General features: G+C 48.1%; 1 protein-coding gene across 2 annotated transcripts; it reads left to right on the top strand.

The window, feature by feature from the left end:
• The first annotated feature begins 23 nt into the window (after nucleotides 1–23).
• On the top strand, nucleotides 24–25,069 carry BRD8 (bromodomain containing 8). 2 transcript variants are annotated; one of them, XM_075441471.1, is made up of 27 exons: nucleotides 24–89; nucleotides 383–479; nucleotides 1,020–1,089; nucleotides 2,105–2,154; nucleotides 3,223–3,345; nucleotides 3,490–3,570; nucleotides 4,025–4,089; nucleotides 4,672–4,808; nucleotides 5,245–5,460; nucleotides 6,735–6,879; nucleotides 8,046–8,255; nucleotides 8,668–8,948; nucleotides 9,457–9,912; nucleotides 10,270–10,363; nucleotides 10,573–10,619; nucleotides 10,985–11,199; nucleotides 11,509–11,601; nucleotides 11,798–11,866; nucleotides 12,590–12,767; nucleotides 13,419–13,523; nucleotides 14,376–14,420; nucleotides 19,962–20,246; nucleotides 20,641–20,844; nucleotides 22,453–22,598; nucleotides 23,260–23,346; nucleotides 23,784–23,852; nucleotides 24,796–25,069. In XM_075441471.1, the coding sequence occupies exons 1-27, from the start codon at nucleotides 71–73 to the stop codon at nucleotides 25,028–25,030; spliced, it is 3,822 nt and encodes a 1,273-aa protein (XP_075297586.1). In that variant the 5' UTR covers nucleotides 24–70; the 3' UTR covers nucleotides 25,031–25,069. The 2 variants fall into 2 exon arrangements, with proteins under 2 accessions (XP_075297586.1, XP_075297585.1); XM_075441470.1 differs by lacking the exons at nucleotides 19,962–20,246; nucleotides 20,641–20,844; nucleotides 22,453–22,598; ... (1 more) ...; nucleotides 23,784–23,852; nucleotides 24,796–25,069 and adding an exon at nucleotides 15,551–15,954.
• The last annotated feature ends 193 nt before the right edge of the window (nucleotides 25,070–25,262 follow it).

The raw sequence follows: 25,262 nt of genomic DNA, 5'->3' as shown, positions 1-25,262 counted from the left end.
CGCGCGCGCGCGCCTCCCGGCGGGCTTTGCGCGCGGTTCCGCCCTGCCTCCGTCGGGCCGGGCGGGGAAGATGGCAGCGGGGACGGGCAGTGAGTGCGGGGCCTGTCGGGAGAGGCGGCGGGCAGCGGGCGGGCGGCGGCGAGGGAGCGGCGGCGGCGGGGCTGGAGCGGGAAGGGGGCAGGGGAACGGCCAGAGGAGAACTGAGCGGTGCTGAGGGGAGAGGGCGGGGCCAACGGTGGCGCGGGGGGGGCGGGGCCAACGGCCCCGAGGAGGGGCGGTGCTACGGCTCGTGTGGCCGCGAGACGGGGCGGGGCTGCGGTCCCAGGGGGCGGGGTCCCGGTGCCGCCGCCGGTGGCGCGCACTCCTTGCCGTGTCCCGGCAGAGCACAAGCTGCTGAGCGCCGGCCCCACGGAGCCCTGGTCCATCCGCGAGAAGCTCTGCCTGGCCTCGTCCGTCATGCGGAGCGGCGACCAGAACTGGTGAGGGCCTCGGGGCGCCCGGTGCGTGGGCCGCAGCCGCTGCCAGGCGCGTTCTGTCCGCAGCCAAGACGGGGCTGCTGAAGGAGGGAGGTGTTGGGGCCGGGCCTTGGCCGCCCTTCTGCTTCGAAGCGAGTCCCGTCAGAGCAGCGAGCGGCAGCTGCTGGGGTGGGGAGGAGTGAGGTGTGCTCAGGAGGGGCGTTTGGTAACGGGTTTCTCTGCGCTGAACTCGTAGCTCTGTTTTGCTGCCTTTTTCCCCTCGCCAAAGTAAGGGTTCTGTGGAAATGTGGTGGTGTCATCAGAAGCCAGAAACTTGCTTTTCAAAGCAAGGGGTTGAAGCTGTCATTTATTAGGAACAGGAAAATATTTTTGAGTGCAAGGGCTGTACTTGAATAGTTCCTAAACATAACAACTGCTTGGCAAGTTCAGCGTGTTTATGGGGGCTATTCAGTGATGAAGATCAAGACAGGTCAACATCTGTTGTTTGCACACTGGCTGGGGAAGCAGGTAGGCTGACAGTGACTGGCCATTTCTCTCCTGTAGGGTCTCAGTCAGCAGAGCTATCAAACCTTTTGCAGAGCCAGGACGCCCGCCTGACTGGTTTTCCCAAAAGGTAAGGTACTGCCATTTGAATCGTGGAAAAAATGAGTTCTTTATGGGATATGTAGGGCAGCTGCCTAAGAGAGTGTACTGCTTGTTTTAAAAAAGACAGCAAGATTAATTTTTTAAAAATCTATTTTATTTCAATCAGATTAAATACTTTTTCCTGTTTCTGAAATGAAATTTGGGCTTACGGTACAGTTGGATAAAGTTAAGGAAAGGACAAGGATGATCAAAGACGTGAAACAGCTTCCTTGTAAGGGATGACTGAGAAAGGTAGAACCCTTACCATAAAGAAGAGATGAGTAACAGGAATACAACAGATGTCTGCAGAAGCAGAAGTGGTGTGTTGAGGGTGAATAAGGATTAATTGTTTGGTGCTTTGTCCAGTACAAGATTTAGAGGCTATTGACTGAGACTAGCAGGAGGCCGGTTCAAAGCAAACCTAAAGAGGTTGTTCTTCACCAGGCTTGTAATTAAGCTGTGGAATTTCTTGCCCCAGGAATTTGTGGATGCCCATGTATTTTGGTGTGTCCTGCAGTTTGGGCAAGCACCTGGGATTTTTTGTTGTAGAAGGGATGGAAAAAAATTAAGAGAGTCAAGGGAGGAGATGCTGGGGATTGTGTGTTGCTTACTGTTTTTGTTAAGCTATGAAACTGGCCTTGATAAAATGTTTTGTCTTCTCCACAGAAATATTTTTGGTTCATATTCATAGATGGAAACATTACAGCACAGTTTTCCTAATCATGCTTGCTTGCTTTGACTTCTGAATTGTTATTTGAGAGCATCTGTGCTCTAGCTTTGTTTTGAAGATTAGCCGGGGCAGTGCTAGAGTAAAAGTGAATATGCTTTCTCCCTTTGAGCTACACTAAGGTGTAGCCATGGGGGAAACTGTGGAGAAGATAGTCAGATGTCTTCATAAAGCATTAGACCTCTGACGAAGTAAGAGTAAGTGCTCTGTAGGCTTTGTTGATAGGCGTTTGCTGAAGCTGACTCCATGGTGCCCTCTGGCTTTCTCTGTTTCTTAGCACTGTGCATCTCAGTATTCAGAGCTCTTGGAGACCACGGAGACCCCTAAGTGAGTACAAAGTCTGAAGCAAGTGCAGTCTGCAGCGATTTTGGGTGAACTTGTTGGTTCTTACAGCAAAGGACTTGATAATGCTCCTTCTGAAAGGAGTGTACAGGAATGAAGAAATCTGGCTGTGATAACTGGGATCCGGGGATGGCAGATGGGGAAGATAGGCAAGCCCAAAGTATTTCTTAGAACATGCTTCCCATACCTCCTTATCTTGTCTCCTTTTTTCATAAGACCAAAGTATTTCAGTATCACATGGTTCTGTGTACTTGTTAGTGTCTTCCATATGTCCCTGCTATCATTACAGTACATGGCAGAGTAACTGGGACCTCTGCCACCGCTGCATTTGTAAGAGTTGCAGTGTGCAGCTGGGGACGAATGCAGCAAAAAGAAACATTTATTTGGCTGGAACAAAACACTACATATTGGTCTTACTGATCAGAAGCCTTACACATAAAATTATTCAGAATAGGGGTGGAAAAGGCAGCAAGAGTGAGAAGGGGAAATGTTTCGTATTTTTCTCTAATTTGCAGTGGTTTCTTACAGTTTTCTTATCAATGCTATCACTGCAGCTTTGTGGTCTCAGATACTTCTCACTCCTAGATCCAGGCACTTTGTTTTGAGACTTCACATCAAATTAAATTAAAGGCTGGATGTTTAAAAGTAGTATTGGTTTGTGATAGTGCTGAATGATCTTCAGCACTTGAGTTGCGAAGACAAAAGATGGAGTAGAGTTATTGAGGAAAAAAAATAGATGTTTCTTTGGGGCTAGTAAGAAGCTTCTCTGAAGCTGAATGATTGATTTTTTTCGGGTTGAGAATTTGCAGTGGGCTTGCATCTTTGATTTGTTCTTTAACAGTGGGCGCATTTAAGAATTAGATAAACTTTTCAGAATAGCTTGTTTGAACACTGTGCTGTCCAGTATCACTTAAGAGAAATTGGAAGAGGAGGTTGATTTTTTTTTTGTGCGTGTTTGTGTCAGGAATGACAGACAGCAGCCATTTATGAAGGGAGAACTGAGGTTTTCTGAGTTTCATGTCTGAGCTGTTTTATTTTGCTCCTATTCTATAGGAGAAAACGTGGTGAGAAAGGAGAAGTTGTGGAAACTGTGGAAGATGTTATTGTGCGGAAACTAACTGCAGAACGAGTTGAGGAGTTGAAGAAAATGATTAAAGAAACACAGGAGAAATACAGGTATGTGGCAGAGGCGTTAAGCTGTGGTGCGCCTGAGAGTCCTGTCTTGAAAAAGTGGCCCAAGTGGGATGGTGCTTGGAGTGAAAACGCTCCATCAGGAGTATTGTTCAGTGATAAGTAAGTAAGAAGATTTTCTGATTACAGGCAACTCAAGAAGGATGCAGAGCTGATCCAGGCCGGACACATGGATAACAGACTGGAGGAGCTGTGCAATGAGATTATGATGTGGGTTATTTATTTCCATGTTATGCTTTCTTCTGAGATTGTAGTTGCCTGACAGTGTGTGTTTATCAGACACCTCTTGCTCCACATACGTTGGGTTAAGAGGAACAGGGCAGCTGGGCAGATGCTTTGGCCTCTGAGGGTGGACTTAGTTTAGACTGGGGGCACCAGCTTGTGTGGAACATCTTACGGAGTTTCTCGGTGAAGAGCTCGGTGGTGGCTTGCGATATCGTGCTTGCGTTCTCCACTTTGATGATGAGCTGGCGGTGAGGTTTCCTGCCAGGCGTGTTGTTCTCTGGCCTCTGACTCTTGCTTCGCTCCTCAGAGCAGTTGAGCCCGAGTCCTCAGGGGCAGGTCGTTGTTGTCTGAAGATAATGGGGTGGGGGTCAGTAAGCTGCAGGAGGAACTAAGGGAAAGTGGGACACTGTGTGACAGTAGCTTTTGGTTCTGTATACAGAAAGAAAAAAATGGAGGAGGAGGAGGCAGAAGTCAAGAGGAAGGCTACAGATGCTGCTTATCAGGGTAAGCGGGAAATGAGCTTCCTTACTCCTCAGAGAAAGAGGCACATGTTCATAAGAACATTTGGGAAATATTTAAGTCTTTTTAAGAGCTGTTTGAGAGGAATTCCATGAATATCCTTGATATTCTCTTTCCGGCACTGTATTTGTAACAGGAAAAATGCAGAGACTTCTGAGAAGGGAACAAGTTCTGCAGAAAAGGTGTATCTAAGAGGAAGCATGATTAGGAAGGAGCTCGCTGTTAAAATGTCAGGCTTTTCACCCCTTTAGTTTTCCCTGTGGTATTACTGTTGTCTGAAGAGAAAAGGAAGAGAGATTTGTTCTGAATGTTTAATTGGTTTGTAATTCTTGGGGCAGTTCAGTGAACTAACCTACCAGTGGTGGGAGGTGGTGAATACCCATCTGATACGGAGATCTGCAGTTAAAGTGCATTATCCATGCTAGTAACTGAGCCTAGTGGGGTGCAAGAAATTCCTGCAGTATGAATTGTTTCATTAGGGTTCTTTAGGATTAAGTCAGAGGTAACTCTCAGGGACTGTCCAAGATGGACTCATGGAATCTCACTCTTTTTTCTGTTCACTTCCAGCTCGTCAGGCCATTAAGAATCCGCCACGACGATTAACGGGTGTGATGGTTCGCTCCCCTGCAGGCTCAACCTCCCCAGGGGGAGACTATGCTCTGGGAGATCTGTCTCAGCCTGCTGTGGATGAGGCCAGTCCGGCGGTAAGGATACCTGACGTGGCAAGAGGGAAAGACCAGCTTGGGACGTTGGGTGGCTGGGCATCCATCATGGAATAGGAGCTCGGGGAGAAGCGCTTGCCTCATTTTGCAGACCTTTCACTGTGGTAGTACTGTAGTGTGGTTGATGTACAGCACTGCTCGAGATACATGTCCTCTTCCGTGTCTGTGATGATCAGGTACCTAGATCAAAGGCTACATAGGGGCATCAGTGGGTTGGCCAGGCAGTCTGCTGTGTGTGCCTGGGAAATGGCACTGCAGGGCAGGGAAAGGGTGAAAGCGTGTATCTGGCGCAGGTGTAGCGAGTGAGTGGAGTAGGTGTCTGTGGTGTGCTGGATCAGTGCTCTAGGGGGAAGGAGCAAGTGGGGCTAGCCATGTGGTGGAGTGTGGCTTTGAACAGTGTGGTTTTTCTCTTTCTCAGGTCACTCCAGGGACATTGCCCAGCACCCCAGTTGCCTCCTTCATTGGAATCCCTGACACCCCTCCAGGCTCTGCTCCCCTGGATGCCCCCATGACCCCAGTCACTGATGATTCACCCCAGAAAAAGATGCTAGGACAAAAAGCAACTCCGCCTCCTTCCCCTCTGCTCTCAGAGCTGCTGAAGAAGGGCAGTCTCCTGCCCACAAGCCCCAGGCTGGTATGGAGCTCTCTGCTCATATATGCAAGCACACAAACAATTTGCTCCAGACTCTCCCACTGAAAAAGGGGGAGCTGCAAAGGCTTTTGAAAAATGTACAGTTCTTGTGAGAGTCCCAACAGAAGTGATATCCAAGAGATTTAATTGCCCCTGTGAGCCACAGAAGTGGGACCCTTTCCCGGCAGTACTGTGGGTGTAGGACTGCAGGGGTTATTCAGCACGTAGGACTGGGTGTCTCCTCTCACTCATAAGGAGTTGGGAGTTGCAGGTTTTGCTCGAGGAAATCATTCTCCCGGGGGAGGGGGAGTGTTAGTCAGCATCATCCCAGTCTGTCTCCATGGAGGTGTTCTTGGTGATTTCTACTTTGGGCTCACAATTCTTGGCAGGAAGTTGAGTTTCAATATTTGTAGTGGGTCATAGCATAGGAAGAGGGAGTTCTTTAATGGGGTTATTGAATATTTAAGTGCTTCAGTCTTCTCGTAGTTGTAGACAGTTATTAAAATCACTGGATGGCAAGCCACTTTGACCTCTCTGGTGTTAGTGACTCTGGAAGTCTTAGGAGGGCAACCATTGCTGACGCTGTTCAGAGCCCAGTCTGAAAATAGCAGCCATCAGCCTACCTGTGGCACGGGTTCGCTTTGTTAGTGCTTGCGTGATGGAATAGGTGTATTGTTGTTGACTTTCTTTTTTTAGTAGTCAGATTTGGGGTCACTGCTATTTGTTAGCTTGGGTAAATGTTCCGTGGGTTTTATGTTTGCAGGGTGCAGTGTAACATAGGGTGGAGCAAGGAAGGATAATGGCTCTGGAGGACTGGGTTTTCTTTGTATCGACAGGACTTTTACATCTGCTTCAAGGTCCATCATAGGTTTACTGTGTGACCTTGAGAGAGTTACTTTACATCTTGGTGCTTCAGTTTGCCTCAAGTCAAAATAAGGGATAATTCCATGCCATCTCAGGGGCTAGAGAGACTGGTATCTGTAAAGGGTTCTGAGGTCCTTGAACAGAGGAACTGAGGTAGAGCAAATGATATATTTGGCCTGACTTCAAAAGAAGGTGGCACTGCAGCTGTATTGTAGCTGAAGAACAAACTAGTTTCAGACTGTGATGCCGTGCACTTGTGTAAGGGGCCTCAGACAGGGACTAGACTGGACAAAAACCACAGAAGAAATGCTGAGACAGCAAATGATGGACATATTCATGGAGGTGCATATCTGGCAGAGAATCACTGATGTGATGGTTTCTCCAGGAACTTCAGTTGTGTCCTCCTTTGGCAGGTTGGTGAAAATGAAATGGCCGTGGCTTCTGGTCACATGAACAGCTCAGGAGTCCTACTGGAGGTAGGAAGCGTCCTTCCAGTGCTGCACAGCGGGGAAATGCAGTCGGCACCTGGTGCTGTCCCTGCATCTCCTGCTGCTTCAGGTAACTCAGGACTCTCCCCCTACAGTTCACCCTTCAGATATACCTTCAGACTCTGCTATGAGTTCTCTTTGGAGAGAGATGAAGGACATCTAGCCTGGCTGGTTTTCTGGCTTCTTTATGAGTTATAGTCCTATTTCTGTACCCCCGTCCCTCTCAGCCCTACTTTCTTTTAAGACGACTATAATCCTTACAGATAAAAAGAGTGCCTTGATCTAAAATGACTGAAACAATTAGACTTTATTCGATCCTAGTCTGTGCAGTCTAGTTTTCTGCTTTTGACACTGGTTAATACCAGACATTTCAGTATAGAAAGAAAGGATTAGTTGACAGGGAGTTGGAGAAAAATTGATCTAGTATCTGATTCCCGATGTGTCAAAGTGCAGCTCCCTGTGAATCTGGAGAACTTGTGTCTTACCTGTGCTTTAGCTTAGTGTTGAGGATTAGACCTCAGTGGGCTGGGAGCTCCAGAGTAAGTCCCACAGAGCAGGGGGTGAGAGAGACAACGCCAGAGTCTTTGCATTGGGCATTTTCAGAACAACCTGCCTAAGGTGAAGCTTTTCAGCTCATGCCAGCCAGTGGTTTAATCACATTGTCTGCGACTGAGGATTTATGCCATTCATTCATACATAATTCCATGTGAATAGTCTCACTTTCCTTATCCACATCTGTTCTGTAAGACGTGTTAATTTGGTCCAGACAGTTCAGTAAACTCAGGCTGGAAGTTATAGCTGAGTGGCAGCCTTTGATATAAGAGGAATTCTCCAGGAAAGACCTGCAAAGAGATCCCCTCTGCTCCCTTCCAGCTCCTGTGATGACTGTTTGTCTTGGCTTCCGTTGTGTGGCTCTCAGCACTGTTTTTCAGATTTCCCGTAAATGGTATTGGGATGAGCCTTTGGAAGGGCATCTCTCTGCATGTGTGGCTTAGCCTGTCCAGCCCTTACATTGAACACAGTGTCCCGTAGTCTGCATGATTCTGTCTCAGACTGCATGCACAAAGGAGCCATGTATTTTTGGTGCAGGTTCTCCGTACAGCTTTTGGGACCATTTATAGGTACCTCTTTTTTCCAGAAGAAGCCACCAGACAGTGAAGAACCCGGTGGTGGCTTTGTGGACTTCAGTGGTGGCTGCTTCTTGCTCATGTGCTTTTCCCTTCTACTCTCTGTTAGGTGCTCCTACGCTTTCCCGGCTTTTAGAAGCTGGTCCTGCACAGTTCACCTCACCTCTTGCTTCCTTCTCCGCTGTTGCCAGCGAACCTCCAGCTAAGCTCCTGCCGCCCCCCGTAGAGCCTGTGCCACAGGCAACCATTGTCATGATGCCCACGCTGTCAGCACCATCCGTTGTGCCACCAGCTGCAGCTCCAGAAAGCGTAGCCACAGGTGCGTTCCTGAACTACGCACTCATGGGTCATGCACTGCTGGAAAGCAGAACTTCCATGGGGATCAGCACCCAGCGAGCTCTCAGCTGGCCTGTATCACCTCAGAGTCGCCATCCTTGCTGACAGGATGGTTACGGCTGGGTTACGGAGTAAACCGATGGTTTTAAACAGGGTTTGCTGGGTGGGGGTGTTGATGGTATGTTGCTGGATTGAGGTTCAAGGGCTGGAACCTCACTTTGTCTCTACTGTGGGAAAGCAAACCCATATTTGTCTTGGATTGTTCTAAGCCATGCTGTTGTGGGTGGACCTGGGATACTTGCGGTTGGTGCTTGGTCTTATCCACTGCAGTGTTTGTTTGTGTGGGCTTGACTTCTGCAGATTGGTCTCTGATTGTCACTCTCGTCTTTGTGCAGTGAGCCAGCCAGAAGCCTGTGTTTCCATGGAGGCAGTGTCTGATTCCCATACTGTGACAGTGTCCATGGACAGCAGTGAAATATCCATGATCATTGATTCCATCAAGAAAGAGTGCCTGGGTTCTGGGGCTGGCAGCACTGCAGGGGCTTCCAAAGATCACTGCATGGATGGGAAAGAAGACCTGGATTTGGCTGAGAAAATGGATATTGCAGTGTCCTATACAGGGGAAGAGCTGGACTTCGATACTGTTGGAAATATTATAGCCATCATTGAGGACAAGGTAAAGAGGCAAAGCAGAGTGCCAGTGCCTTTGGCTCCACATCCAGTTAGGTTAATTTCAAGTGATTACTGTTCACCAGTTTAGTTAGTTTAAACAAGTAAAGTACAACTATTCCAAAACACATATTCTCACCATCGTTGTCCAGATCAGTGAGAGATAACCCTATGACACCACTGCTGCTAGTCTGCCACATTTAGCCTGGTGCTCCTCTTCAGAGTGCAGAAGGAAATCTCTTTCTTTCTCATGTTGGGTAGGGTTTGGGTCATGTCTCTGGCAGACAGATGAATGCTGCTTGCAGCGTACTTTCTGGGAGTGCTATATTTCTGAAACTGAAGCTTCACGGGAGACTCCCCAGGGAGTGATAGGAGTCTGGCTGCGAAAGGGAACTTTGTAAACCCAGTACACCGTGTTTTCCACAATTGTCTCATTGCCCAATAACATGAACTGTTTTTTAATTCCTCTTTCTGACCGTGGCCTGCACTGGTCTGTGTTTGTTTTGGCAATAAAGGTAGACGACCATCCTGAAGTCCTGGATGCAGCGGTTGTTGAAGCTGCTCTGTCTTCTTTCTGCGAAGACACTGATGACCCTCAGACCCTGCCTGGTCCATGGGAACACTCAATTCGTCAGGAGCACGAGAAGCAGGCCCAAATACCCCAAGTGTCTGTGACTGTGAAGCAGGAGAGACTGGAGTGTGAGGAGCCAGAGGCAAAGGGAATTCGAGATCTAATGGGCATTGGAGAGCTGGGATCAGAAATAAAGACAGAACCTGCAGAGCAGGAGCAGAATCAGCTGGGCCTTGAGGAAACCGTACCAGCAAGTGCAAGAGTGACTGAAACACCAGAGCTTATAAGTCAAGAGATAGTAGAGGATCAAAGAGAAGCTGTAGCAACAGGAGAGACTGCTGAAATTGAGATAGAGTCGGCCAAGGGAGAAGACATGGTGCACAACACGGTGAAGACAGAGGTATGTGAGCAGAGAGGCTGTCTGGAACTGGTGTGGGGAAAGAAAGGAGCAGCTGTGGCAGGTAGGAGAGACGTTTAGAGGAAGGATGACTGCTGGGTTGAAGTTGACCCTTCAATGAATGTGACTGACTGTTCTCTTGGGAGTCATGCTGCTGGTCTGTTCGATCTGCAGAGAAGCTCTCTGCCGTAGGCAGTACCTTTGGGTACCTACCCCCGCCCATGCGCAGAATTGCTGTTGGGAAGGTGCTCAGTGAACTTCATTGCCTTGAGTTAGGTTAGGGTGAGTGAGATGTGCCCACACTTTCACTGAAGTAAGCTGACACAAACTTCTAGATTTGTGCATTTCTCTTCCCTCCAGACCCCACCTGATGATGATTCATCCCCTCCACAAGTCCCAAATGTGAGTGAAGACTCCTCACAGGCTGATGTTCAGCACAAATTTGAGCTGTCAGGTAACTTAATTCAGCTAGGAAATCTTTTACATGCAACATTATTAGCTGGATAGTTGTCAGTGATCTGATTCAGGTTTTTTGGGGTGGAGGGAGAAAAGATACGTGTAGGAACAGTGGTAATTACTGCAGGACAGTAGGCATTGGTGAGGAGCTTTTGTAGGAAAGACTGTTTTGGAGAATCAACCTTTCTGCTTCTTTTTCTTTCACAGAGTCAATGAAGGAGGAGGCCCAAGCCCTCTTTAGGAGTCAGATGAAGGTAATTCTGGATTGGCTGTAGTCACCTTGGGTTTATTAGTAACATCTCACTGCTGCTGCTTCTTGGCTCCCATCTGCTGAAAAGCAAAGCTTGCATTCAGCTTTCTGCACTGAGAAGTCGACAGTCTGCAGGTGGAGCTAAACAGGAGGTTGCTTCAGGCGCAGTAAGGCTGTGTGTGCATGTGTGCTTCTGTGTCCGCAGGGGGAGGCAGGGCAGGATAGAGTGACTAGGATTTTGTTGAAGTGCCTATATGGTTGCCAGCAGCATAGCAAAAAATCACTTTGCTTGCTGAACCGTAGCTGCTTTCGAGGCTCTTGAGTTGCTGGTGTAGCTGGCTGTGCAGACTCATGAACTCTCTGTTTCAGGATGGGCAGGGCGAAGAGGATGATGAGGATGGTGCCAGTGAGGCTGCCAGTTTGGAAGAACCCAAAGAAGAAGATCAGGGTGAGGGATATCTGTCAGAGATGGATAACGAACCCCCTGTGAGTGAGAGCGATGATGGCTTCAGTGTCCATAACGCACCTTTACAGTCTCACACGCTAGCTGACTCCATCCCCAGCAGCCCAGCCTCCTCGCAGTTGTGAGTATCAGTGAAGCTCTCAGGCACGCAGGTGCAAATCCCAGGCTGTTTTGTGGAGGGAGGGTAGGATTCTCATTTCTGTTTTGCTGACTGAGTGGGTCCAAAGGGATAATTAGCTGATGATTTGTCTGGTTCTCCTTGCTTACAACTGTAAGCGTGCAGACAGTGCCATAGTACCAGCTCCCATTTTTTTATTTCTGTCTTTAGCATGGATTAGCATAGGCATGTCAAAGGCCAAGTAAACCATAAGGTTTCTGCTCCGAGGCAGTTTGCAGACTCCTGAAGGAAGTGCTGTTCTTTCCTTCCCAGCTCAGTATGCAGTGAGGACCAGGAAGCGATACAAGCCCAGAAGATCTGGAAGAAAGCCATCATGCTAGTTTGGAGAGCGGCAGCTAATCACAGGTGAGTTTGATGTCTTGAGAACTGGCAGAAAGAAATGACTAATCCTAGACAAGTCTCCACTCTCCCATCTCGGAAGCTTATCTGCGGGGAGACAACGAATCATATTGTTACTGGTAGCAGCCAAATACACATGACAGTGTGAAACAAATATTTACCAGCAAGGACGGGGCACTAAGTGGACTCCATCTCTCCACAGGTACGCCAATGTCTTCCTGCAGCCTGTAACTGATGACATAGCACCAGGCTACCACAGTATTGTGCAAAGGTGAGTCTCAGCAGTCGTCTGTCATTGGAACTCTGGCATGTTTATGTAGGGATTTCTGGCAGGAAAGATACAGTTTTTAGCTGCCATGCAGACTGCAAGACTTGGAAAATATTTTTTTTCTGGCATGATTTGGTCAGAAACAGGTTTGCCCAAGAAAAGGGTCATCTTCAGTAACAGATACATGTCTTGATGCAGCCCTATCTTTGAATGAAATACACTGACTTACACAGGACTTTTTTTTTTTTTTAATTAGGTGGTATGTGACTGATGTGCTTCTCCCAGTTTCTGTCTAATGGTGGGATTTGATCTTTGAAATACCAAAGACCCATCTTCTTCAGTCAGCATTTTTTACTGTCCCAGATAGTGGATTGTTCTGGAAGAGTTACCCGAATCCCCTGCTAGCCCCCCAAATCTCTCCTAAACAGTTGAATGGCTGCAGCTCTATCTCATTAATGTCTCCTTCAGTGATGTGTGAAGAAAGCACATGCCTCTCCTGAGACATCTGTCACACTGTTGTTACCATTCATGGTAACTGCTGGAGAGCTTGCATCTCCTGCACCGAGGCCTTGGTACTTGGGAACACAGCCTGTGTGGTGGAGAACCTATTTGGCTAAACTAAATAGATGGCCTAACTAGACATGTCACAGCCCCAGGGCTGTTTGCAAAAGAGAAGGGAAAGAGTTAAGTATTTCTGTTGCTATTTTGACTGCGTTTCTTTCATAGGCCAATGGATTTATCTACCATCAAAAAGAACATTGAGAATGGGCTGATACGAACTACAGCTGAGTTCCAGCGTGATATTATGCTGATGTTTCAAAATGCCGTTATGTACAACAGCTCTGACCATGATGTGTACCACATGGCTGTGGAGATGCAGCGAGATGTCCTGGAGCAGATCCAGGTAAAGTACTGAGCTGAGGCCAGCGCAGGACAGAGCATCTGCCTTGGTCCATAGTTAGCAGAAAGACTTCTGGGTGTAAGATCACTGTTTCACTCACAGTGTCTTTGAATGAAGTAGTCCCATCTTTCCCTGCATCTTTTGCGCTAGCTCGGGTGTTTGTGGTGAACTGGTTTGTGGAGAAGTTAAAACTAACACAGCAAAATGTTTTTTAGGTTCAGCCCAGACCAATTTCAAATCTAATTTCCTTCGGGGAAGTGCTTAGGCCAGCAAGAACCAGGGTGTGGTTCAGGAACAGAAACAAGCAACAATAATGGTGAATGACAGGGGACGCGATTGCTTCTTTCGGTGGCTGTTCTGGTTTATGCCGCTGTAAAGTGTACATGAAACTGTCCTGTGAATATATGCCATTTAAAATTTCTTGTGAAGCAGAATGTCCCAATTGGCTGGGCTAACAGAGTTTGAACTGGGGTTTTGTAGTTCCTTGGGACTTGTGGCTTCTGAGGTAAATGGAGGAACTTATTCTGAGCAGCAGACAAGGAACTGAAACTGCCTCTGACCCAGTCATTCCCAGCCTGTGGTTTCTGATCGTTGACTGACACACGCTGAGCTTGTTTTGCCTGAGAACCTTAACAGAGAGTGGTTTTCTTGCAGCAATTTCTGGCCACACAACTGATCATGCAAACATCGGAGTCAGGGATCAGTGCAAAGAGCCTGCGTGGGCGAGACTCCACTCGCAAGCAAGATGCATCGGAGAAGGTGAGAATGCTGCGCCCTGTGGAAGGGCACTTGGTATCTTTTGAAGAATCCCAAGATACTGCATGAAGTTCCCATACCAAAGACAGGCAGAATGGTTTTGGAGACTGCAGTGACTCCAGCAGCTTCATGTGAACAAGTTTTTCTTTAAATATGTCCGTTGATTAGATTTCAGCTCTGGAGCTGTATGTCATCCCAGAGGCAGGCCTCATGATTTTTTTCTGTAATCCCAATAGTTCTGTTCCCTGTTTTTAAAAAGAGGTGATGAAAACTGTAGGGAAGTGAACAGAGTGTTGGAAGAGGTGTGACATGGCAGGAAGGTGGAGATGTAGAGCACTGGAAGACTAGCCTCTGCCGTGTTCTCCACTTCTAGTCAGGCTTTTAGAACCAGGGAGTCACTCCAGTCTGGTTTGCTGTGTAAAACACATCAGAGAACCTTTGACTTCCGCACTGACCTGAACTGATAGCAATGTAGGTTTGTTTGGTTCTTTTCTTCTGTAAAAATACATCCTAACTTGATTGAGTCATCTCAGGTGCTCTCCGTTGGTGCACACAACGCTGTGACTGCAAGGACTGCCTGCTTAGTTCTAGTGGCAACTGCACAGTGCAGAAATTGTTTGGTAGACCAGGCCTTGCCGTGGCTGAGGAGGGAATATCCCTTTCCTAGCACTCTGACTCTCGCAGCATCGCTCTTTTGTCCGTTTTTATGTTCCTGCTGCGTAAGACTGATGCCATGCGGGAAGGGGAGTGGAGCACATGTTTCTCTATGCTCGTGCGTGGGCTCAGTGCTTCTGTGTGGTGTGTGCATTTCTGTACCTGGTATCTGATAAGTCCTTCTGTTTGGCCTTTTAACAGGACAGTGTCCCAATGGGCTCTCCTGCCTTCCTTCTCTCTCTCTTTGTAAGTATTGAAAGGCTCCAGCAGGTACTGCTGGCAGCGTGCTCTGCTCCTTGTCTGGGTGGTCGCTGCGCTCTCACAGCATCCTTAGCATTGCAGTGGTGTGTGTTTAACTTAAGGGCTGTACAACCATGATCATCAGAGAAGAAACATCTCAATCCCTTATTCTCAGCATGGGTGAGTGGGAGGGGCTTCAGTCTTTTCTTCTGGTTCCAAGTGTTCTCATTTTGTCATCTGCCTTTGCTTTTTTCTACAACTTCTCTCCTGCTTTCTTTCCATGGAAGTGGGAAGACAGACGAAGTGGTGCAGTAGTATAGTTCTTATATCTCTCATGCTTACACAGCTGCCCTTTCCGCACATTTGAGACAGTACAAAGGGCCGTGGGTGGGTGAGGAGTCAGCTGTGTACTCCTTTATCATTCGTGGTCCAGAAAGGAAATAAGATGCTCTGCAGAAATACCTTGTTCTGTGCCTGTGGTGATCTGGAAGTGTCTGGAAAAATACTGCCTCTGGGAAACCCCAAGTCTCTGCGTTGCAGGAAGGAGAGAGGGGAGCAAGATGGAGAGTTGTTTTCTCTCATGTATATCTAAAGACAGAGGAGTACTCCAGGAGAGTCAGCATGTCAGCCAGAGGGAGAGGGCAGCGGATCAAAGGAAGCTCTCAGCTCGCCTTCTACTCCTGGAAAGGAGCTGTGCGGAGAAACTAGGGAGCTAGTGCCAGGGTCACTCAACTGGAGGAGCACTTCCCGTAGGGATCAGCAGCTCATAAGGTAGGTTAGTCAGCAGTTTCCTCTTCCCACCTTAAGAGCCAAGCTAGAATCTGTCGCTTAGGACAAAGCCTGCACTGTACAGGCTCCAAAAGCAATCTGTCTGGGCAAGAGCCTTGTTGCCTCTCTCTGCCCCAGCTGCCAGCAGTGCACAGAGATGCTGCAAATCCCAGCACCTCTGTGCTGTGTCCAGAGTGAATTTTAGGTAGGTCTGAGGCAGGCCTTCTTAGGACAGCTTCCCTTTCTCCCGTTTGGAAGGCATGAGAATTCATTACCAGATGCACAATGCCTTGCCTCCCCGAGTGCTGGAGGGAGTGTATTGTGTTCAGGGATGCATAACTCTCTCTTTTTCTTTGCCTTGCGACCAGGACGGTGGCACTAGAGGGCGTCGCTGTGCCATCGAGGCAGACATGAAGATGAAGAAATGACGCTGCAGGCAGACAGAAGATCCCGGCACCTTGCGTCAAGAGCTGGAGTGCAAGCAAGATGCTGCTAACAGCTGTCGGAGGAGGAAGAAAAGCTCCAGGTCCATTTCTGGGACCTGGTCCACCTTCTTTGCTTGCCCTTCTGGAAAGCAGTGTCTCGTCGGAACGTGTAACCCAAAGAAACTTCCCCAGAGGGGAAGACTAGCCCCCTGCCTGTTTTAGGGCAGTTGTCTTGGGCTTCATCAGTGTTCTGGTGTTAGCTAGCAGCTGGTGGCTCGTATGTACTGTAATGTGAAGTGTACAGATTTTTACTAGTGATGTGTAAATGTGTATGTATATTAAAGTCTGGGAACAAATCCAGTGTACAGTGTACTGAGCATCGCAGCTTTCTGCAGTGAGGAACCCTGTTTTCGTACAAGGGTGCATACCTGTCTTGAATATCTGCAAGTCTAACTCTCTTCCAGTTACCCCTATAGCACAAAAGCACGGCAGGGCTTTGACATTAGAGACAATCTTCGGTTCCCATGGGAATGTTGCATAGAGCTTGGACAGAGGGGAGGATTCCCTGCTTGAGTGTGTGTGAGGATATGGCGCTGCTGTGATGAAACAGGAAATCTAACCATGAGAAGTGAAATATTGCAGTTCTGTTGGAGCTTTCCTTGAGGGACCAGTGTACTGAAATGTACCTTACGCTCATTCCCCAGAGGTTCGGAAAGGATACGCTAGTCAGTGAAAATCTCTCATTCCAGCAGCTGTAGGTGTGCTGGTGCCTGGTTTCACACTGGAGCTTGTGAACTGTTTCTCTCCACTGGAAATTACAGTTCTTCCCCTCAGCAACGTGGATGCTTGACTGAGTTTTAAGTTCCTCCTGACAATTTTCAAGTCACTCTGTTATTTTCTGCTCGTATGACCTATGAGATGAAACTTGAATATTTTCCGCCCCCGTGACCTTTCAGGGGAAAAAAGCAAAACAACATTATCCTTCCTGATGCTTGCAGCTGCTGGGAGTGGTCTGCACTCCTTTGTGCAGCATGTACAGGGCGCAGCTTTCTGACACAGAAGTTGCAGGAAACTGAGTCATTGCCATTAAGACCAGAGATTATTACCTTATCTTGATTTTCACAAGTTTTGTGCTGAAATGGTTTGTGCCTGCTGTGTTGAGTCGCGTGTTTGGCTGAGGTGCACTTCCACCAACAATTGCTCTACATTTGATGCTAGAAATGTAGAATCCTGTGGTTTGCTTACTGGTTAATTTTCCTTCAGTACTGAAATTGGGAACAAATTTCTGATTTGAATTTTTATGGCGTCAGTTTCCAGAGATAACAGGTTGTTAAGTTTACAGCACAAAAAGTTACAAGTTTCTTTTGGTTTCTGGTATTTTATGGAATAATTGAAGTTGGAAGGGACCTCTGAACATTTACCTAGTCCAACCTGCTGCTCAAAGCAGGGCCAGCTTCAGAGGTAGATCGCGTTGCTCTGAGCCTTGACTAGTTTTGAACTAGTTTTGAACACCTGCAAGGATGGAGATTCCCTAACCCCTCTGGACGTCTTGTTTAAGTGCTTACCCACCCCCACGAAGCAAACATTTACGTTATATCCAGTCTGAATTTCCTTCAGTGCAGCTTGTGGTCACTGCCTCCTCTCGTTTCACTGTTGGCCGCTGAGAAGAGCTTGGCTCCATCTCCTCTGTAACATCTACCCTGTCTTTGTCTGTGTTCAACAACTGGAGTTGCAGCACGTGGGAGGACCTTTATCATGCCCACTAGTAACTTGCTTTCATTATGGAAAGCATTGCTCTTCGTTCCTACCCTTGGTTTCTTCTCTTAACCAGGTATTTTTCCTTCAAAGAGCCTTTTCTCTTGTCCCATAACATTTTAATAGCCTTTAATGATGTTTAAGATCTTTAAAAATCTAAAATATGATTTTCCTTTACAGAGCCCCGTTGCCTCTTTCCCAGTTCATCAACTCATGCTCTGGCTACTAATTCTGTTCTTCCTAACACTTTGTTCTGATCTGTCTAGCGCAGAGCTCAGGCTTCGTGTGCTGCGTCTCCCAGCACCCACCCTTTTACAGACAGATGTAACAATCGCATCTGGTTTTTTCTCATCCTGCGGCTAATTTAAATGACAGCTTACACAGCATAGGTTTGGTCATTTTGCATTTAAGCTTCTTTAGGACACACAAGTGAATCCCATCTGGTTCTAAGGTTCACTCTGTCCCTCAAATTGTTCTAAAACCTCCCCACTGACATTTTAATTGGAAGCAGCCTCTCAGACCCATCCCAAGAGAAAGTCTTGTGTGATCTTGTCTGTGGCAACTGCTGATAATGATGATTAATTTGGTTTTTCCAACTGGCCCAATTTTCCACCGAGGTGTTTGGCACTGATCATGCGTCATCCCCACTGATCATCTGTCAGCTCTCTGCTTCTGATCTTTTTGATGAGGTTTGTTGTTGTTATTTGCTTTTATGTCTTTAGCAAATTGTTCTTCATTTTTTTTCTTTTTTTTGCCTACTTTTTTGTGGATTCTACATTTCATTAACTAGAGTTCAGACTTTTATCATTTTTCTTGTTTTGACATGTAAGTTCCTTTTAAAGGCTGTCTTTTTTATTCCTAACAGCTTTTTCTCACATCAGTGAGGGTTGCGCAGTGTCTGATCTCTGCAAAGCAAACTAAAACTTTCAATTTTATAATGATTCCTTGCTGGTGACTTATATAGCCAACATAATTAAGAACTGTCAGGCAGTTCTTAATTAAAAGTTCAAGTCTGTATCATTTTGTCCTCTATTTTTTGTACAGAATTGGTGTGGAACTAAGCAGTCTGTAATTATTTCACTCATCCCACTTGTCTTCCACTAATGCTGCTGTTCTGCTCTCTGGCGTCTTGAGTCTTCCAGGATTTAGTTTAGACTGAACATAAGGCCAGAGATCTTTCTAATCCATGCTTATGCCCAAGTTCCCTGGGCTTCCTGATTTTAAAACGCTTATCCCTCTCAACCAGAGGACAGAAGGATGATCACAGGTGATTAGATTACCCTAGGCTAAGGCTTTTCTGCTCCTCAGCTGAGCTGCGGTGGCTGGCTCTGCGTGTGCAGCCAGCTCTGCTGATGGTGCAGGAAAGTGCTTTAGGTGTGGGGTTATTCTTCAGATGAAATCACGGTTTGCCCAACTCCTGCAGCTGGAAGCTGAGAGCAGGTAACGTTATCTCTTACCTCATCAAATTCTATCTGCTTCTGCTGAAGCTGACTTTGAAAGAGGTTTCAGAAGGACGGCCTTTGGGATCCTAGCTCTTCTACTTATAGAAGTTCATAAATTAAGCAAACAAGTTTTCTCTTCCCAAACCCAACAGATTCCTTACTTCTCCCAGTTATGCACCGTAAGGTGTATTTGTAACTGTGCTAGCAGTCCTGAGAATGCAAAAGGAAACCAGGGAGAAATGTGCTTGTTCAAAACTCTGTAAAAATTAGGTTGTGCATAATTAACTGAAAACTCTAAAGACACTACTAATTAATGCATAGAATTCTCCATAGGTACAGCGTCTAGGCAGCTGAGTTCAGTGGCAAGGTACAGGTTTTTCTAACCACCTTTATTGTTACTTTATTGTTACTGTGACTCTGGAAGCAGTTCCCCAGACTTAGAGAAATCATAGTGGACTCATGCAATAGAAGACACTTAGGCATGGACTAATGAACAGAGATTAAATGAATTGTTTCTTCCTTCTTAAGAGAACGATAAATTTTATTTTCTGAAATGTGTAGAACTGTCCCCTGTCAGTGTGTAACTGTGCATGGTTATAATTCTTCTGGCTCAGGTACACAAGGTACCACCATCCAGTTAAATCACATCTGTCACTTTCAAAACAAAGTGTCTGTAGGGTTTGTAATAAGTTATTTCCAGTATAAAAAGTTCTCAGGGGGCAGCAAAGGGAATTTCAGTGAGTTGTCCTTGGAGTCACTACTTGTTCCCAGCTATGAGCGGCTGAGGAGCTCCGGTATGACTTGGTTTGAGCTTGCTGCTGGCTGCCTTCAGCACCTTTAACGTGTAGCATCCAGCAAAGCCACATGCTTCTAACCAGCTCAGCATCCCCCGTGCATGGTAACCCACGGACCCCTGAGCAGGGGGAGTGCACAGCAAAAGCACCAGAAAACCTGAAATTCAGTTGCTCTGAAATGGTAGTTTGTGTTGCAGAGCGACAGCCCTGCCACATGCTGTGAAATGTGGGCTCAGGTGTAGGCTGCTCGCCTCAGAGCCCTCCCTGTGCTTTGGCTCTCTGAGTATGTCAGAAAATGGGCTGGGCTTTGCAGTTCTGGATCAGGGTCCAAAGAAATTGCTGTCTCTCTCTGTTTGTTTGCAGATGGGCCATGCCTGGGTGTGGTGGGAGTCTGAAACGGAGTCTCCCAGCGAGTCAGAGAAGTACAGCAACTTCCAGTCTCTTCTCAGCTGGGATTCAAGCCTGGATCTGGATGTGGGGAGCTGGAGGAATACTGAAGAGATGGCCATGGGGAAACTAGAGGAGAGCAGCCGAGAGGCAGACTGCGAGCTCGAGCTCAGTGAGCCTCTCTGGGAGGATGATAGTGAAGACTATGAAAAGGCAGAGACGCCATGTGAAGACAACAGTCTTCTCCAGTTCTTCTCAGAGGTAGGGCTCTTTGGATGACAGGAGAGTGGGTGGTGTAGTTCAGGCCCTCCTGAAACATTACGGTTTTCAGGGCCTCCACCATCCCAAGACACGGTCTGGGGGAGGAGCAGATGCCCTGAGTTCACTTGCTCCTGTACCAAACCTAGCCCTTCCACCCACTTAAAGCTGGCACTGCAACCAGGCAGCTGCTTTGTCAAAACACAGCTCACCCTGAAGCACAGAGATGTCAGTGAACTGACACTGTAATAATAACGCAGGGCTTCATCAGAAGATTTTGCAAGGATTCCTAAAAATGGAAAGGCGTTCATAAGTGAAAGCAAAAATAGCATCTGTGCTGCTTATTTCTTCTTCCTTTTGCCTTCACAATTTGAAGCAATAAATCTCTGTTTTGCAGGTAACCCAGATGATGGAACCTCTCCGCATTAGCAGCACAGAGTCGTCGCAGACTCAGTGGGATTATTGTGGCTCTGGGAAGCAGGCTGATGGGGAAGATGGGAGGTGCCAGGAAAAGACCACAGGAACAGCAGTCTCGGGAGCAGAGGAAAGTCAACTACACATCTTGCCAGAAGATGAGAAAGAACACTTCCTGGGAAGAGAGGTAGGGGAGAAGTCCTAAGAGAGCCTCTGGTCCTGGATGAGAGACGACAGACGGTGAAGGAACTTAGCTCTAGAAGAGATGAGGAAGTCCCAGGTTCCAAGTGGGGAGACAGGGACACACCAGAGGAGACAGCAGGGGAATGCAAAATAATGTATGAGGGGAAGGATGTTTTTTATGTATGGATATGTATGTTTATGAACAGGAAGCTTCTTGTAGATCAAACCCTCAGATGTGAGTTGGAGGAATTTTTCCTTGGCAGTGTAAAGGTGACTCATGAGAGCTGGCAGTCTGCTCTCAGGTTTAAGGCAAGACTGGAATACTTGCTTTGTTCTAATTGCTGTGTTATGCAGCACACAGCTTGGCTGGTTTCAGGCCCACATGGCTGTGATGGCAATAACCATCTGCCCCTGGAGACCGTCATGTCTTGGAAGCAGGCACTGTCTAGCCTGGGTTTGCATCATTCCTGTGTCTAGGGGGACTCTGGGCTCCCACCAGCCTCGGAGGTATTGCTGGGACAGGTGACGTAGCAGTGGAAAAACAGTGCCATTTTTCCACACTCGCATTTCGTCCTTTGCAAATGGAGACACTGGAGACAGAAATAACTTTCAGGGTTCTTGCTTTTCACCTGTTCAGCTAGGATGGTGTTATTCCCAGCAGTTCCCTTGCGGTTGTCCCATTGGTCAAAGCCAAACACAGTACAGTGTCCACATTCTTCCTGAGGAGTCACTGAGTTTATTCTCTGTCATATTCATGCGGGAGTTTGTCAGGAAACAATCTTGTTGCGCTCTAGGGGATCCTGTTATCTGTGTCTTGAGCTTTAACAAGCCTGAGGAAGTCTTACCTCAGCTCCTGATTGCCCTCTTTATGTCCATGACTCTTCCCAGAAAAGCAGACAGACACTGGGCACCAGGCAGCTCCATGGTGTTTGTGTTAGCCAGAGGCGGTTATGATCCAAGAGATCAGACCCAGCTGTTACTGGAGTGCTGGGTAGCACAGTGAAGGTCTGAAGGGCTACAAAGATGATGAGGGGACTGGAGCATCTCTCCTACGAGGAGAGGCTGAGGGAGCTGGGCTTGTTTAGCCTGAAGAAGAGAAGGCTGAGAGGGGACCTTACAAATGCTTATAAATATTTCAAGGGTGGGTGTCAAGAGGACGGGGCCAGACTCTTTTCAGTGGTGCCCAGCGACAGGACAAGGGGCAACGGGCACAAACTGAAGCAGAGGAAGTTCCAGCTGAACATGAGGAAGAACTTCTTCACTCTGAGGGTGATGGAGCACTGGAACAGGCTGCCCAGAGAGGTTGTGGATTCTCCTTCTCTGGAGATACTCAAGACCCGCCTGGATAAGGTCCTGTGCAGCCTGCTGTAGGTGACCCTGCTTTGGCAGGGGGGTTGGACTAGATGGTCCACAGAGGTCCCTTCCAACCCTGAACATTCTGTGATTCTGTAATAAGGTCGAACATGATCCTCCAGAATAGCAGCGAGCCAGCTAGCTCCCAGCTGAGACTGGATGCAGTAAGGGGATGTGCAGCAGGCTGGCTCTTAGATAAAGGATTTGGGTAATAGGGTGCCATTTCAGCCATATCTCCCTTTTCCTCTGTGCTCTTCAGGACAAGAGTCAAGAGACACCTGGAGAACAAGCTGTAGGTGAGCCGCATCCACAGGAGATGAGTGATCAGGCCCAGGATCAAGATGATAGTGATAGCACCTCAGCAGCTGCCGTGCTGGATTCCACAAGTCCTGCCAACACACAATTGTAAGTAGTTCATTCCACCCTCTTGGCAGGTGCAGCAGAACAGAGTTGTTTCCCTTGTCCCACATGAGAACAAGCGTATGGCACAGGTCACCTCCAGGAAGGTGAACAGGAGGGAAGGATGTAACTTCTGCTATCTCTGTGGATCTGCCAGCATTTTTGGGCATTGATCCTAAGCTGAAGTGAGAAGAGTAGAGATTAAATCAGACATTAAATGGAAAATACATGTTTCCTCGAGGCAGCTAAGCCTTGTATGAGCTGGGCATCATGCTTTGCCAGGCAATGCTCAGTCCAGCTCCTGAGAAAGGCTTTACCAGCCCCCTTTAGGCGGGTGCAGGCGTGTCAGTCACACACAGGCTCTGCCACATGTGTGATCACCTGGGCTGCCTTTTGAAGGAAAACCATAGTTCGGCTTGATCCTGCCATTGAGAGCTGCTCAGCTCAGGTCTTGTTTCTACCTATTGCCCAGCATTTTGCTGCATTCTGGATGTTTAGTTGTGCATTCAGATGCAGAAGGCTTCCACCATCTCACCCTGAGAGGCTTTGCGTAGCTACAGCAAAGGATCTCTGCGCTTCATCCACCCGGATGTGGTGGGTGCTCGTAGAATTGCCACCTCCTACTTTGTCTCAAGTGTGATGATGTGGTAATATGTTCCCTCTGCAGGGTGCAGCTGAGCTGGGATAACCCCCCGCAGCGTTTGGTCTTCAAAAGAACTCTGTTGTCCATCTGGAAGATGATCGCCAGTCACAGGTATGTGGGGGCAGAGGGTTGGATTGACATGGCTCCTGAACACATTGCCCTGACTTCCCGCTCCTGTGTCACCAGGCCTTGTCCTCCCCTCCACAACAGCCACCACAGGCTGGCTTGTCTCTCCATGGCTTTGCTTCTGGCTGTCCCCGCAGCAAGAACAGCTGCATGCTGCAAAGGTGGAGAGAGCACTGCACATTTATTTCTTCTGCTTCATGTGGCAGAGCCCAAATGTTGCTTCCTACACAGCTGGCACAGCCAGCTCCAGCGAGGGGCTCAGCCTCTTCCCATGCCGAGTTGTGCCAGCCACCGCGTACTGGCTGTTGCGAGTCGGCCGTGGCCCTCACGGCAAGCAGGGAGCGGCGAGCACTGGTCCATGTTGCGATGTTGTCTTTGGTGGAGAGGCGGGCAGAGGTCATTCTTGGTGCTTGTCCTTGTAGGTACAGCGGCCCCTTCCTGAAGGCGGTGTCAGAGAAACAAGCCCCTGGGTACGGGGATGTGGTGAAGAGGTGAGTTTGCAGAGGAAGTGCTCCCCGTTTTTTCTGTCTTCTCTGGTTTCCAAAGGGCCATTGGGACAGTTTCCTTCCTCCCTTTGCCTGTCACCAGCATCTCCCTCTGATCTCTTTTATTAAAACTCCCTTCTGGGTGATTAGAAGCTGGAAGCTTGCACTGATTCTGGTGCTGATAGGAACGGTGCCTGCTCTTTGCTAGCATTGCCTCCCTGACTTCCTCCAGGCCCAGTCCATGTAGCTGTAAGCCCTGCCTGAACAGGGGATTCAGTGTCTGCAGCTCAGCAGTCTCTTATCCCCGTGGTGGAAGCGTGTGCCTCGGTCAATATCCTCTCCTCAGCCACTGCCTGCTCCCCCGATGTTTTACTCTCAGTGGAGAAGTGGGTCATAAGAATATTTCCCAGAGAGATTAAGAGCATTTTCCAGAGCTGAATCATACTCTATTCTGGTCACAGCTGTCGTCTCTGCAGCCATTCATTTTCTCATTCTGTCAAAATAAGGGAAGTAATATTTATTCCCTGTCATGTTCCCCTTATCAGCACTGCTATTTTTGCTAGTGGCCCCATTCGATTGTGAGGGGGTTTAATAGATACCTTTTTTAGTAACTTTTCTTTCTGCACTAAGACCTGGACTGACTTCATGAAGACTAATTACCAGAGTCGCTCTGCTTGCCTTCTCTGGAGCTCAATAGCAAGTTTTTTTTAGAGGTGACTGCTAACGACCTGCCAAGTTGATTGGATAGCAAGCGTCGCATTGGCTAAACTTACTTTTCTCTGACTTAGAAGAAAAACATTTCTCACTGTCCCTCTTTGTCCTGAGCAATAAAATTGATTGAAAATAGCTGTGCTTTCAGGGCCACACTGAAACTAGAAGGATGTTCATGCAGAGCCTGAAGAGTGCCTGGCCCCGTGTTGCAATTTCATTCTCCTCCTGTCTTTTGTAGGCCCATGGATTTAACCAGCATAAAGAGAAGACTGTCAAAGGGACACATTCGGTCCATGGTCCAGTTCCAGCGTGACCTCATGCTCATGTTCCAGAACGCGGTGATGTACAACAGCTTCAACCACCAGGTCCACCACATGGCCGCGGAGATGGAGCGGGAGGTCTTGGAGCAGCTGCAGATGCTGGGTGAAGCCCTCCTGTGCTCGAGGGACCGGCTGGGGTGGGCCAGGAGGTAACAAGCTGGGCCCGAGGCCCGTTTCTGCCTGAGCGGTGTTGTCTCCCTGGCTCAAGAGGTCTGCTGGGCTCGGGGTGGGCTGGTGCGGCCGTCGCCGGGCCCGGTTATTGCCCGGCGGTGCCTGCCGGGTTGGTGGGGATAAGCAGCAAAGCGGTTTCGGGGGGGGGCACCGGAGGGGAAAGCTACCGGGAAGAGTGGCGGCGGCGCAGCCCCGCACCGAGCAACAGTGCCCT

This window comes from Opisthocomus hoazin, chromosome 22 (assembly GCF_030867145.1).
Source record: "Opisthocomus hoazin isolate bOpiHoa1 chromosome 22, bOpiHoa1.hap1, whole genome shotgun sequence".
NCBI classification, from domain to species: domain Eukaryota; kingdom Metazoa; phylum Chordata; class Aves; order Opisthocomiformes; family Opisthocomidae; genus Opisthocomus; species Opisthocomus hoazin.
This window is presented reverse-complemented; position numbering and strand designations above follow the sequence as displayed.

Excerpts from the sequence above, each read along its gene's own strand:
- BRD8 (XM_075441471.1), top strand. Across the intron at positions 480-1,019 it reads CGGAGCGGCGACCAGAACTG|GGTCTCAGTCAGCAGAGCTA; the intron begins GTGAGGGCCTCG and ends TCTCTCCTGTAG. Across the intron at positions 20,845-22,452 it reads AACACTTCCTGGGAAGAGAG|GACAAGAGTCAAGAGACACC; the intron begins GTAGGGGAGAAG and ends TGTGCTCTTCAG.